General features: G+C 39.0%; 1 protein-coding gene across 11 annotated transcripts in view; it reads left to right on the top strand.

Moving 5' to 3' along the window:
* Hmbox1 (homeobox containing 1) overlaps positions 1–15,537 on the top strand; it is a 129,149-nt gene that overhangs the window by 24,752 nt on the left and 88,860 nt on the right. For all 11 annotated transcript variants that reach the window (XM_028758693.1, XM_028758694.1, XM_028758692.1 and 8 more), the window contains exon 2: positions 15,048–15,127. In XM_028758693.1, the coding sequence (XP_028614526.1) occupies positions 15,105–15,127 (23 nt within the window). In that variant the 5' untranslated portion in view covers positions 15,048–15,104. The remainder of the gene's footprint in view (positions 1–15,047; positions 15,128–15,537) is intronic.

Here is a 15,537-nt window from a genome sequence, read left to right as displayed (position 1 = left end):
GCCAAAACTCTGAAAAGGTGTTTGAGGAGAGAGCAAACTGTATTTATTACTGTAAGTGAATCTTTTCAGTTTGTTAGCTTTAGGCCAGGAAGGAGTAGCTAATTATATTAATATTTACTGTCATCAGCTTATCCTTTAGGTCTGTAGGTGGTTTAAAGTCTCGCCCTTGGCTCATCTTTAACAGCTACAAGTTCCAGCTGCTCTTTTGGGGCATTTGTAACCAAGCAGTTTGGGATTGATGCCTGAAAAGGTTAGTGTTGGAAGATGTTAAGCTCCATCTGAGAACCTGCCTTGCATTCCTTTTCTTCCTGCCTGCCCCACCAGAACTATGAGTCTGCCATTATCTCACCCACATTTATAGAAGCTCTGTGCTCATGTCAATGGCTACCTTCAAGTATTAAAATGCTTGAAGGAGTGTTTGAGCAAAAGTGACAGTGATTCCGTTGTTCAGCTAAAGTGCTCTAGGAAACAAGAAGCTACATTTTTAAACTGAATTTATTTTTATTAGTTTTAAATTATATAGTGTGTGTGTGTGTGTGTGTGTGTGTGTGTGTGTACGCGCGTGCGTGTTTGTCAGTGGTTTTGTGCACACAAATACAGGGAATGTAGTTGACCACAGAAGCTAGAGATGTCAGAGCTTTCTGGAGCTTAGAGTTACAGGTCCTTGTGCGCCATCTGCTATAGGTGCTGGGAATTGAACTCAGGTCCTCTATGAGCCAACTCTTCAGCCCAAGAAACTATAATTTGATGGCAGTAATAAGTAGAATAAGGTATAAAGGTTATTTAATAGACCATTTTAAATGGTGTGCCACTTAACTTAGCACTTGAGTAACAAGAATGAACCAGCTGTGAAAAGCATATTTTAGGCTCAAAAATGGCAGTGATCTTGAGAAACAAGCTGTCTGAGCCTAGGTCATGGTGAGTGAAGAATAGAAGTCAAATCTTGTAAGAAAGTGTGAGTATACCTTAGGAAGGGATTACATTTTATTCTATGTGCAGTGGAAGCCATTATGGACTTTAAGTAGGGACTAGACATGAATTGACTTACAGATGAAGAATACTGTGGCTGTCCTGAGCTGTCCTGCTGGTAAGCTCTGTTCCCTGAGTCTTACTTTCCTCCTCATTGTACCGCCCAGGAGCTCTAGCAGACACTGCAGTTGGAGATTTCCACATGAGAGAGCTTTCAGTCTTCTGTCATAATTGTAATCAAATATTAGGTGTTTGTTCATACTTTATTATTTTGAAGAAGTTATTTTTCATGCATATTTGGCTGAGTTTTGTTATGTTTTTAAATCATGAATTGAAGTTTTTTTATTGAAATGATTAAAGACAGCCTATTAATATGATAAAGCATTTTAAGGGGTTTGAAGCACTAAGCCGTCTTACACTGTCATTATGTTAGTCAGGATTGCAGGAATCTTTTGTTTTACTGGACTTAGTTTGTCATTTTGTCATTTCCTAGTATTTTATTAAGGTTCCCTGCACATGTTCCCAAGGGATACTAGTACATGGATTGCTTTGCCCTTTTAATGTATTTGACTTGATGTTATAGTGATACTAGCCCTGTCTGTTGAGTTGAAAAAATGCTTGCTTGCCTTCTGTTTTCTGAAATAGCTTATATGAATTGGCATTATTTCTAACTTAAATGCTTGAGAGAATTTACTGTGAAGCCAAAAAGCTGAACAGTAAAAAGAATTGATAAGTTTTATTTAATCAAAACCTTTTCTTCTAAAAGCACGATTGAATAACAATGGAGTCTTATTACAAATGGATGTGTGTGTGTGTTGAGATAGGTATGATTTGTAGTCTAATTTTGTGATGTGTCTCCAGTAGAATGTAGAATGGCCAGTGCTGAGAGCTTATCTCAAGAGCCTCTTGTATGCAGTTCTAACTCTCGTTAGAAGATTGTATGCAGTTCTAACTCCTGTTAGAAGACACTTGTGAAAGATACTGTTAAATTACTGAGGGGTTTTTAGTTTGTTTTTAATGTCCTTTGAGTCTCAGTTTTCTTCTGTTATGAGATGAAAACACTAACATTGTACAGTAGGATCACTATGATAGTCAAGTGAAGAAACAGACACTAATAGTGTACAAAGTGTTATTGCCATTAGTGTATTCTCATTAGTTACTGTCATTTATACATAGTTGATCCTTCATAGTTGCTCTTTTTCGGGAAACAAATATATAAATTAGAATTTAATCTTCTGATTCTTGATGACTGTGGGAGTCAGAAGTAGATATAGCCAAATTATTTTCATACTCTCTTTAAGGAAAATCCAATCACACTATCATTGCATGCACTCTGTAGTTTATGCCAAACTAGTCCCTTTTACTAGTGCTACTTTTATGAGCAATTGAAAGTTGAAATGCAGATATAATAAGTGGTAATCATTTGTTATTATACAGGTTAATATTATGACTTTAAGGATATATTATATGTTATGTAGCTGAACCAAAACAACAGACTAATCAATCATTAGTGATTTTTTTTTTGCCTGAAAATTTCTACTTTTTGAGTTTTAATAATATTCTACAATTTATAAAGTATAAGCATCCAGTGTGAGAAAAGAAAAATAGTTACGTGATTTTCAAGAAATTCTTAGGTATTTTGAGCTATAAAGAGAATAATTTTATGTCAAGTGAGAAAACTCTGTGGCTTCACAGACCCACTCATCTGTGGCACAGAGAAAAATTAGTATTTTCAATATTTAGCTAACCAGAGACTCATCCATGCATTGCATATTTAAACTTTCTACAGTATATGTTTATTTCAGTTTATATGAGTGTTTACCTGTATGCATGTATATGCACATGCATGCCTGGTGCCTTTGAGGGTCAGAAGAGGAAATTTTATCCCCTAGAACAGAAGTTATAGTAAATAGTGTGAGCTACCATGTGAGTGCTGGGAACTCAACCCAGGTCCTCTGAAATAACAGCAGGTGCTCTTTCTTGTTGAGCTGTCTGTCCAGCCCAAGGATCTTTTTCTATGATAGATCAGTGAACCACAAAGCTATAAACAACAGCTCTGGGGATGAAGCCTCATATTGATATAAAACTGTGGCTTAACAGAAGTAACACCGGCACAACTCATTTATTATATCTTTTTTCCTTTTCACCTGTCTTAGTAGCTATGTAGTGTGTTTTTATGTTTGGCATTTATCTGTACATTTTTCATACACCCTCGTGTATTCATTTGACATTCAAATGCCCCACAATGTAGGTATGGCTGGTTTTATAGACACTTAAACACAGGAAAATTAAAAGCAAAATAATAAGGCAGAGATAGACTCTAATGATCTGGAACTCTTGGTTCAATGTTTGTTGAAATATCTGTAGATCGTTATTCGTCTCCTCTCACTATTTATTAAGTAACAGCTATGTTCCAGGAACTATCTCAGGTAAAAGGTACATAATGGAGAACAGAGACATACATAGTCTCTACCTTCCTGAAGCTTCCAGTGTAGTCAGGATTATTACTTAAATAGCCATACAGCTGCAAAACTGCACTCCAGTGCACCATAATGGGGGTACCACCAGGTGCTATGAGAACTTAGACTGTGGAGAGTTAACCTTGTCAGATTGACAGGAAGGGGACCCTTGGGAAAGTCTAGGTCTGAAGGCTAGGTATCATGTAAAGAAAGAAAAGAAGTATCAAGCCCAGACAGGTGGGATATCTTGTGTAAAAGAGTCACCACTGCAGGAGAGAACATGCAAACTGTAAGAGAATTGAAAGAGTGGGAGTTGGCATAGAGATCATAATCTACTGGATTCTGACCACCAAGGCTGAGGAATGGGTGTTTGTTTTAATGAGTTCCCTGTGTCGTGTGGATGTATGTGTTCATGTCTGAGTGACTCCTGCTTTATTTTATCAGTTGCTTCCTAGTTCACCCAGACAGTTCACGAAACTAAGAGATCTGCTAACTCCATTCACAAGTCATCATGTTATCGTGCAGGGAGGTTTATCACTTTTAGAGAATAAAGAAAGAAATCACCAAGCTGGTGACCTTTGGCCTAGGTTTTATTAATGGGTTGAATTTCCACAAAGAAGCCTCTGTAAAGAAATGACAAGAAAATGAAATGCTACCCCTTACTGTAAATACTTTGTCTTACTGTGGCCCTTCTACATGGCATTTGTTTCTAGACTATCATCCCCCACACTGTCTTAATGTTACAGAAGTCTGGAAGCTTGCAAAGCTTTGTTTAGTTAGAGCTGTGCTTGTCCTATTAGGTTAGAGGTATAGGCATTGAGCAGAGAAAGCCAGATGTGGCAGGTTGATTTGTACATAGTCACATTTCAACACTTCCCAACCTTTATTACCCAACTACTGCAATGAGGAATAGATAAAGTCTGCTGTCTGGAATATGAAATTAATGGAGTATGAACTCTGCTAATAACTTGAGACAGAAGACAGCTACCTTGGCTTTAGTGAAGTGAAGTGTAAATAGGCAGGAGAGGTATTTTCAGTGAAAACAGAAATTGATGTTTGGAGAAGTAGAAGTGGGATAAAAGGTCTCTGGTGACACATTATTTTGCTTTGTTTAAAATTAAGATTTTCCTGTGTTTAAGTGTTTGTAAAACCTGCCTTACCTACATTCTGGGGCATTTGAACATCAAATGAATACATGAAAGGGTATGAAAAATGTAGAGTTTATTATCAAACATAAAATTATACTACATAGCTCCTGAGATAGGTAGGAGAAAAACAGGGTATAGTAAATGAATTATGCTGTTTTCATTTCTGTTAAGATACAGATTTATATCAACATGTAGTTTCATCTCCAGAGCCTCTGAAGTAACTACCTGCTAATCTAAGAAACACTTCTTCCTGGCAGTTGTATAAGACAATATCATTCATCTTCACATGAATTCAGATTACCTAAGGTTTCTTTGATTTTTTATGGTTTAGCAAGTATTATAGTTTTAGTGGAAATTCTATCTCTTAAAAATGGCTCATCTGTATATTTAGAAGTATTATTTTTGTGCTATAGGGCATATGCAGATTATATATATTATTTTAATTCTGGATAAAATTGAAAAAGGAAAACAGTAAATTGAATTAAGATAAATACTTTGTCTTATTTTTAGAACAGGGCAAGATGTCTTTAACTTTTTAAAAAAGAAAGCAACTCTGTATTTGACTATTCTGTAATTTTTTGCCAATATGTTACAAGGATATGCTTGTTCTCTATGTGTTCCCCAGCTCTCTTTTCTCATTCTTCTAATTGTCCTTTTTAATGAGAACCATCTGGGATGCAGGGGTATGCACAGGCTAGAATCAAGGGCATGCATCCTTGCTTGGTGGCTAGAAGAGCAGTGTTTTAAAGTAGTTGAAGGACTGTACCTCTAGAGTTAAGTGTGGATCCCAGCAGAACTTGAGTGACCTCTTTGCTAGTCCTCACGGTTCCCCCCGCCCCGCCCCGACTTCCCGTGTGGTGAGCAGTAGGCCACATTTAAAACACCCCGACATTCCTTTTGGCTTTCTTTCTGGAGTGCTGGTTTCTGTTTTACTTCTTGTATCACGTGTTTGGAGATTTGCAGTGAAAATGTGTCTGGGGTTCCGGGCCTGGGAAGAGATGGAATGTAGCAGCTACTTCCTGCTTGCACAACAACCAAGCTTTTGGAGCCTGATAAGGATTTTGAAGACCCCCTGAATGGAATAGTACATAAATTTGAGGCCAGAAGTGAAAAGTTTTTTGCTGTTGTTGTTATGTGCTTTTGAGACAGGGTTTCTCTATATAGCCTGGCTATGCTGGGAACTCGCTCTATAGATCAGGCTGGCCTTGAACTCAGACTTCCACCTGCCTCTGCCTCAGATGCTGGAATTAAAGGCGTGTGCCATCACACACAGCCTTGAAGTGAAGAGTTTTTGCTCACAGCCTTCTTTATGCTGTTCCTGTGTGGTACCTGTTCACTGTCTCTGCATTTGGGTCCCCTTTGAGGGACAGCCATGCTGGGAATGTATGTTCAGAGCTTCAGCCTTTAGCACCAGAAGCCCAGGGTGGATTTAGAGAGCTCTTCTTCCTGCTCAGTTTCAGTCTGCCCCTATCTTGGAAAGATCCTTTTTAAATCTTTTGGATCTACCCTTTTACTTCTTCAGAGCTCACAACCAGTTCAAAGAGCCAGATGGCAAAGGATGCCATTTCTTTCATTGTCTTGTTTCCTGATCTGCCCTCCACCCCTAGGTTCCTGTTGAACCAGCACTTTGAACTCCAAGGCAAAATGCTGTGTATGTGGAGTACAGAGGCTTTTACCAGGATCTGGTGAATGCTAGCTAAGCACTTTACCTTTGAGTTCTATCTGTTGTCTCCAATGGGAAATTCTTACTTTTACTTAGAATGAACTCTGTCAGCTTTTTACATTCATCTTCAACTGTAAAATTTGTAAGGTAGAAAATGTAGACTTTTGAAGCCTTCAGTTATCCTCCACAAGGACTACTGGTTTCTTCTATACCTTTCCAGAAATAGTTGATGTGTGTATACACAGAAACAAGGCTATGTATGGATAGTTTTTCTTATGTCTTCCTCCTATACAGCTGACAAAAACTACTTTGTCCTTTCCTGTTCTTTTCAATTGAAATCTATTTTGTGATAGCATGTAAGGAATTTCCTTAGTTTTTATGGCTGTATCATGTGGTTATACCATAACTTACAGTCATCTTATGGTGGCAGTGTAGATTATTTCTGATCTTTTGTGCTGCAAAGAATAACCTTGAATTGAAGTTACCTTGTCCTATGTGACTGTATTCTTGGGTTAATCTCCAGAACTGGAATTGCTAGGTAGAAGGTTACAGGCATTATTATTTGGGTGCCACCACCCCTTTTTACTTAATAACTGCAGGGGTTATTTGTTGTTGCTGCTGTGTGTTCTTAGTCCTTAGTGTGTACTCTGAACTTGTCTTTTTGGTGAACTAGCTTTGTCAGCATCTGATTGTATTTGATGACTACTCCAGTAATGCCTGTGCAATAGAAAAATAAGCCAGGGATAAGAGAAAAAAGGAGATGGTTTTTCTCACAGTGTAGGGGAGATGAATACCTCCTCCATCCTCTTCAAGCCTTAGAACTAAGCTAACATCTTACTGAGAGAAAAGCACACACATTTTATTTGGTGATTTTTTTACCCCCATGGGAGCCGTCCCGAGAAAAATGAGGGCCCCAAGAAGCAGTTAGGACCAAAAGCTGTCTTAGACAAATAAAAAGCTTTCAATCAGGGCAGCTAATCTTGGAAGAGTGACTAAGCAGATAAGGTTAGTTGAACAGGGTTTGTTTGTGTAGATTTCTTCCATCCTGGACTCCCGATAAGAATGTCTTCCTTCCTCCGGTATGGGGGTGGGGGGTGGGGGCACCTTTCTCAAGGGAGTTCTCTAAGTGCCCTTCTTGAAGTGCCGCCTTCAGAGTGCTTTTAACTAAAATAATTAACATGAAAAATCAGAATGTTTAGCATGCTGTAAGTCATGGGGCCGTTTTTCTTGAGACAGGACAATATGAATAATTTTCTGCCATGAGACAAATCACAGTGTGAGTTAAGCTCACTGGTTAGCAGTGGCAGATACTTAAGCTCACTGGTTAGCAGTGGCAGATACTTAGTGTCTGTAGAATTGAGTGACTGCAGTTACCTGCCTGTAATGACTCAGGCAGAGAAAGCATACCTTGAATGTATGAGACATTACAAAGTATGTTGATGAATGTAGATCTTGTTTCTATTAAAAACAAATGTACAGTCTCAAAATTGTAGATACTGTGTAGGTTAAACAGTGTTCATTAGAGTGCAGCAGTGGTGTTGTGTGTCTTTAATCCTAGCACTTGAGAGGCAAAGTTCAAGGCTAGCCTGATCTTCAGAGTGAGTTCCAGGACAGTCAGGGCTACACAGAGAAACCCTGTCTCAAAAAAACCCCCAAAATAAAACCAACACCCCCTCCCCAAACAAACCAGTGTGCAACCCAGGATTGATTCAACTATACCCTCAAAGAACAAAATTGACAATTTAAATTTAGGAGCCCAGGGAGATGGCTCACTTGGTAAAGTGCTTGCCACGTAAGCCTGAGGATCTGAATTTGATTCCCAGTATGCACATTGAAAATCCAGGAATGGTGGTATATACATCTAATTCCAGCACTGGGAAGGTGGAGACAGACTATCCCTAGGGTTTGCTGACTGGCTGAATCAATGAGATAAAGATTCAGTGAGCGACTGCCTCAAAAAAATGTTAAGGCCCAGAGTGATTGAGGAAGACACCCAAAGCCAATATCTGGCCTCTTGTGGCATCTGTATACACACATGTGTGCACACAAAAATATTTGTGACAATTTAGTTTGAAGGGAGCTACTTTTGATGGGTCCGGAACTTCTTTGACCTTGTCTTAGCCCTCAGATGTGTGTTTTGTGAAGGTTGTAGCTATTTATATGCAAGTATGAGACAAAAGATGAGAGAGCAGTTAGCTGGGGAGAAAAGAGTGTCTTCTGTGATTATATTCACAGAAGATAATCTTTGGAGGCAGGGGCACATTCTTTAGCTCCAGGTAGCCAAGAATTCATAGGATCCTACTATCTCAGCTTCCTGAGTAGAAAGATACAGTTGTGAGCCGCCATAACTGCCTCATGGGAGATATTTTGTTTGCATGTTTTTCTCTTTAGTTGTTTTAAAATCTCTTCTGTGATGATTATACATGTGGATAATCATCATGTTCACTCTCTTCTCTCCCTCGTCTCTTTCTTACAAGTTTATGTCTTTTGTATTGTGAGTGCTGACTTTAACCAGGGCATCTGTGTATACAGAGTAGAACTATGGTGGGCTCACCTTTGGGTCCACAGCTGAAGACAATGACCACTTCTCCCTCAGAATCCATCAGTGTACAGTAGTTTAGCTGGGATGAGTCCGGCCCTGTGAGCTCATTCCTCATCCATTCCCTGGTCCTCTGCCTTCAGTACTCACCTAGTAAATTGACAGCTGTGCTTTAAAGCTAGTCTAAGGGTGACTGATGATGCTCTCTGAGGTGCTGGGCATATACAGAAGAAAGTTTTCTGCTAACCTGTTGATATTAGAAATTCTACCCTCAGTAATATGTACTAGGTTTCCTACTGAGTTACCCACGAAACTGATTAGTTTCCTTTTAGCTAAGGAAGTATTTTGTACTTCTAAGTAGAAACTATATAGGGTCCTTTGGATCTTAGGCTGCCAGGAGGGGCTCCTGCTTAGCCTGTGGTCTAATTGTTCACACACACCCTTGGGTTTGTCAACCCTGAACCTGATAGGCTGTCTCTGGACTCAAGATCTTGAAATTCTCTCTACCCCATCAACATGGTTGCTCCCTTCCTTGTTTTAGTCTCTAGTCAGGTTTAACTTCTCAGTGAGAGTTTCTCAGCACCCTATTTTAGACTGTAGTTTCATGACCCACAAGTCCTAGCCTCTTTCCCAGCTTTCTTTTTCTCTTATGTGCTTACCATGACATGGAGTCTATATTGACCGCTTTGTGTCTTTCACTGCAGGATTATAGGCTCTATGTGAGAAGAACTTGTATTTTTTCATGACTATGCTCCCCAGTGCTTTGCTTGTCCTTAGATGGTCAATGTTTGTTGAATGCATAAATGACCAATACAAGGCCTATAGTATTTAAGGCATTAAACTTAGGGTTTTATTGTCCATGGAGACTTGGAAACTAGAGTCTTAACTCTTTTGAAGGTAATGTTCTTGAGAAGAGCATCTGGATTCTACTGAGGTACTTCAGACCTGTAAAAGATAGGTATTTACAGTTGTAGAGCCTTGTCTTTGCCTTTGCCCAACAGATGCTATGGCTTATTTAGAAGTAAGGGCTCTGTGTGTATTGCATTAGAATTGTTTTTTCATTTATAAGCTGAGGTGATTAGAAAACATTGTCTGCTCATTATTATCAATTCTGACTTAAGAAGTTATTATTTACCCTATTGGAGCTTAATGAATTCACTCTTTATGTGATTAAGCATTAAGAAACTGATGGGTTGAGGGAAGTGTAAAATGAAGAGGACATTTGAATCTTTCACCAGTCCAGGGTGACAAGTGTTGCTCTGATGATTGTTATTTTATTCTGCCTATGAAGTAAAGGCTTCAAATGAGTGAATAAGCAATAGATAGATTGATTCCCTGAATAGATTATTATATTACAATATCAGAATATTCCAGGCATATACCAAACAGAAATGGATTCTGTTTTAAGTTAGAAGAGAGTCTCTTTAAAAAGATTAGCGATTTGGGGCTGGAGAGATGGCTACTCTTCAAGAGGTCCTGAGTTCAGTTCCCAGCAATCACATGGTGGCCATCTGTAATGAGATCTGGTGCCATCTTCTGGTGTTCAGGTATACATTCATGGAAAACACTGTATACATAATAAACAAACAAACAAATACATCTTTAAAAGTAAATAAGTAAAAGATTAGCAACTTGTAAAGTTGCTGATCCACAATGGGAGGGGCTCTGCTCTCATGGTTTTCAGTTCTCCTGCTGTAGGGACCTCCAGGGACTGTTATTACGGGTTAAACAGTGTGGGACTGTTATGGTTCTAAATTCTAGTCTCGTGTTGTAGCTATGCCAGGGGCCTCTAATCTTAACATAGCTTGGCTCTACCTGTACTGTAGATGCAGATATAAATAGCTGGTTCTGAGAGCACACCATCTACCTTTTAAGAGCAAAACTCGTCCATCTCTATAATGTGTAAGGAATACATGCTTATTAATGGTCTGAAAAAATGGTCAGTTGCGTATTTTAAGTTTTAGTATACAGACTCCTTGTGCTTTCCAAATTAGAAATTTAGGACTATCTTATGGAATGAGACTAAAAAATAGGCATTTTCTTTAATTTCTGCACCAAACAAATATTTGTTTACTGTTCGTCAAGTCAGCACACTATTAGAGAATGAGACTGGGCCAGTGAATAGGAAACAGCCCTTGCTGTTAAGCTCCTGCTCCAGTAAGGAATACAGTTACATGTACAGGTTCCTGTAACAAGATAATAGAAGAATACTGTAATGGCCATTGGCTGTCTTATAAATAAAAGAGTTTCCCCTGGTTGGGAGGGAGGTGTTGTGTTTCAGAAGGGCCAGGGAGCTGATTGGCTGGGGCAGGTACTCACTATGTGTGATAAGTAAAGGTTAGAGACTAGTTTGGGAACATTTAAGGTACCTGGTCCAATATCTGTTATGAATTCCTTTGAAGTGGATATGTCTTAGGTGCTTGCTGTCTAATTTACTTTTAATGATGGTAACTTCATTGTGTTAAGTATTCATCTTGGAATTATTGATATTACAGCATAGATACATATACCTGTGCATTTAGAAACTCTGGGTATATGCATTTGTAGTGCTCATATTTGAACCTAGGGCCTTGAGCATGCTAGACAAACACTCTCTGACTGGGCTACATCCTCAGACCCATAAGAGGTATTTTGATAATGCTAGGCTCAACTTACCTTTATCACCTGGCAACATTATATTTCACCTAAGATACATGACATTCTGTTATTATATTAGTTTTCATTTTCCTTTAAGCCAGTAGCAGTTTCCAAGTAAGATTACTTTGGAGGCTGTTCAAAAATCATCTTGTCTTCCTCTTACCTCTTCAACTTTGAGCTCAGTAGGTCTTAGGCTAACTTGGATTTTCTCCTCTAAAGATGTCCGTGTGTTTCTGACAGACAACAGTTCTATCCTGACATGTACCATCATCAAGACCAGTAATCTCTGTACTATTACACTGTCACAGAGTCTGTGGCAGGCATATGGCAATTCTGGGATTATCTAGCAAAATTTAAGGGACTTAGAAAAGAAAGCTGAGAAGTATAATTGTACCATGGGTGTTTGCTCAGTGACTGTGCAGATGAACTATATATTATCTGAAAAATATACAAAAAGACTCTATGGGGCAGAGTATTGTGTGTGATTTTTCTAGGACCAGGGAACTTAGTTCTCTATATTCTCCTTAATTACTCTACCGTCTTGTGTTGTGTCTGGGGAGCCATGCTCCTCAGAGAAGCCTTATCACCACTCTGAAAGAAGGCCCTGAAAGGCTGACTGAGAAAGCCATGGGAATGCCTAGCCTGGAAGCTATTTGCAAATGTTATGCTGATATTTTTAAAAGTTGCGTGTGAAAGAAAGGAGAGGACAGAAATTTAGTCCCTATCTGTCAAGCCAGGTGAGTGGGTTGAAGTGACAAGAAGCAACTTTACAATCTCTCTGAAGTGTTCTCGGCACTGGAGGTGTAGAAGCAGCATGAGTATCAGAAAGGCTATAAGATCTTGACAGGTAGTGTGTGTAATAATTCTTCCAGAATAAAAATCCCCGTGGTTTGTGACATGCCTGTTTAATCATGAATGCTGAACATGCTCAGTGCATCTCACAGCACCTATTACAGTGAAACATTAGCGCCAGAGAAACAATACAGAAATCATAACGGTGTCATTAACCCTATAGTTTGAAGATGAAGCCTGTAATTCTGCAAGAAAAATTGATTGACCTTGGGCAGCTAGTGTCTTAATGTTTCTCAGGTGATTGTGAACTTCAATAAATGGTTCGCGTAAAGCTTTTACCCAGTGAATCTGACTGAGAGAATAGTCATTAAGTTTAAATCTGAAACTACCCAGAGGAATTATTTGAGAAATTAGTATTAGTATTTTATGTATTTTTGGTGGTAGTGGTTAGAGGGCACACAGAGTCTCCCTGTGTAGCCCAGGCTAGTCTGGAACTCACTTTGTTGTCCCAAGCTGGTCTTGGACAGTAGTGGTAGGATGGCTGGCATGAGCCACTTGGGATAGCCCTACTAGTCTACTTTTTCTCCTCCCCCACAGAACTGAGGACCAAACCCAAGGCCTTGCAATTACTAGGCAATCAGTCTACCACTGAGCTAAGTCCCCAACCCCCTAAGGCCTAATATTCTAACCATGATGCTTTTTAAAAATTTCTGTATCTGTGAATCTGCCTTCTCACATGTCACCATCCGTTCTTCACCCCACACTTACCATCTGCCTCTCAGATAGATGCTAAATATAGAAGGCAATATTTATCTGGGACTGTTCAAAGGAAAAATGTTTGACATAAGTGAAACACCTCTGATTAATGTCCTAAAGCATAAGCTTTTAATTGTCTTGACTTCAACAAAAAATTGCTTCAGGCTGGGGATGTGCAGTGGTTGAGTGGGGTCAGCATGTCAGAGCTCCAGGTTTGATTCTGAGCTCCCCAAAATGACCTGAAAATACTCATATGTCACAGTCTGCTTCCTTTTTAAACACAGATCATAAACACCGGCAATTGCGAGAATCAGCTTTGTTCTGTGTGTCTGTAAATAAATAGCTGTTCTTTTTTAAATTCAGGTAACTGGCCTTTGTTTTTAATTTTATGAGTGAACTTTTTTTTATATTTAACTACCTTTAAAGTTTTCATGGCTTAATCTTTTCTGAATTTGGAAAACAGATATTGAAGTTTGCTAAGAATTATTCGTGAAAATGATAAGGCTTGGAATCTATGTGAAAATAACCTTAGGCACAGGGTGGGAGGGTGGGATAGTGTCAAACTTATTAGCTGTTCAAGCTGTGTGTTGTGGGCATTAAGCAGTTAGTTCCGGATACTTTCTGTGTTTGCAACATGTTTGCAGATTTTCCTAATTTTTCCCCTTCGTCTCTGTATCTGTGTATTTGTGTGCACATAGTTGTGTGTATATAAGTAGATGTGGAGGCCAGAGGCGAACGTCAAGTGTTCGTCCTCATTTGTTCTCCACCATAATTTTCTGAGTACCTGATTAGCTAGCCTAGCTGGCCAGCAAGCCCCAGAGATACTCCTATCTTCACTTCCCCAGAACACCTCCTTGCCTGGCCTGTTTTAATGAATTAGCTAATTAATTAATTGTTATTGATTATTTTTGTTTTGTTTTTATTTAATTTATTAATTTTTGTTGTTTTGTTTTTAACATGGGAGCTGGGGATCAAATTGTGTTCTTCATGCATGCGTGGCAAGCACCTTACCCTGAACTTCCTTCCCAACCCTGGTTCTTGGGTTTTGTTGTTGTTGTTGTTGCTGTTGTTGTTGTTTCCGAGGCAGGATCTCCAGTTCAAAACTGACCTGGTACTCATTGGTCCACCAGGCTGGCCTTGAATTTCCAGTGATCCTCTGTCTCTACTTCTGGACTGCTAGGGTTAAAAGCCTATAGCACCATTATGGCTTAGTTTTTTGTTTTGTTGTTGTTTTATTAGTTTCTTTATTTCTGTGTGTCCACGGTGATAGGAAGGTGTCTGTCAGCACATGTGTGAAAGGTTGGAGGCTGAATTTGTAATCTTCAACCTGTCATTTATGGAAAAAATTGTCTCTATCTACAGATTAAGGTTTCAAATGGCTAATAAATTCAGTCTTTGGCCTTTGATTCCTGGACTCTGATTAGGGGTGTGTGTGTGTGTGTGTGTGTGTGTGTGTGTGTGTGTGTGTGTGTCTTTGGTCAGAACTGAAGAAGGTAGAAGGGTCTCAACAGTTAACAGAACAATACAAATGAGAAGATAGGTGTGCCAGCTTCCCCTTTTATCCTCTTTTTATAGTTGTGACAGTTGACACTCACAGAAATGGAGTCCACCTAGCAGCAAGATTAGTATTACAGTTAGCTTGCTTTGTAGTAAGAGTCTTCATAGACAAGAGAGCTACAAGATGGGGGAGTGGAGCTCAGTCAAGCACTGGCCTGGCATAGATGAGGGCCAAGGCTTAATCTTCAGTTAGGAGTTTGTTAGATGCCATTACAGTGTGTGCATTGCATTGCAAGTTTATATCTGCTTCTGTAGGTGGTTCCCGATAACAAGTTAAATTGGGTGATTTTTTTTTAATTCCCCGAGGGAATCATTGGAAAACTATTAATGTCATTTTTCTGTGGTTTTGTTTGGTTTTGTTTAAGTTTTGTTCCAATTCAATATTTCATTTCAGAATTACAAAATAATTTTGAAAAAGGAAAGATCATCCAGTGTTAACTTTTAATACCCTGAGATTGCATAATTAAACTTTTTATTCAATGCTGAGTTATATAATTGTTTCTCAATTTTCTGTCTTTATTCTACAGAATGGTAAATAAGGCTGGCCATCTTTGGAAAGGCCATTGATCTGCCTCATGTAAAGTATGCTCAGCTCCTTTCCAGTAGTGTAAGTATGTGATTTTCAACTCTTAGCCTGTCAGCCGATTTAGTAATGATAAGTGACTAGGATTGTGACTCAGATTTGATAGCAAATGCTTTTAGAATTCAAATAATTTTTTTAAGTGGCATTTGTTTCTTTATGTGTTGGGGGTGGTTGTTCATTTTGCTTCTCCTGTGTGTGGAGGTCAAGACAGGTTGGTGCAGTGTGGTACTCAGATCATAAGCTTAGCAGCAAGCATTTTTACCCTCTGAGCCATCTTGCCAACCCAAGAGCAAAGAAACTTTTAGAAAAATATTCAAATGGTATATTTCTTTGACATCGAGGTAAACAAGTATCATGAGGTTTCAAACTTGGGAGCTCTTTTGTCTGCCTTCCTTCCTTCCTTCCTTCCTTCCTTCCTTCCTTCCTTCCTTCCT

Source organism: Grammomys surdaster, unplaced genomic scaffold (assembly GCF_004785775.1).
Source record: "Grammomys surdaster isolate TR1022 unplaced genomic scaffold, NIH_TR_1.0 126219, whole genome shotgun sequence".
NCBI lineage: Eukaryota > Metazoa > Chordata > Mammalia > Rodentia > Muridae > Grammomys > Grammomys surdaster.
The sequence above is the reverse complement of the archived record's forward strand: the minus strand, read 5'-3'. Positions and strand labels throughout refer to the sequence as shown.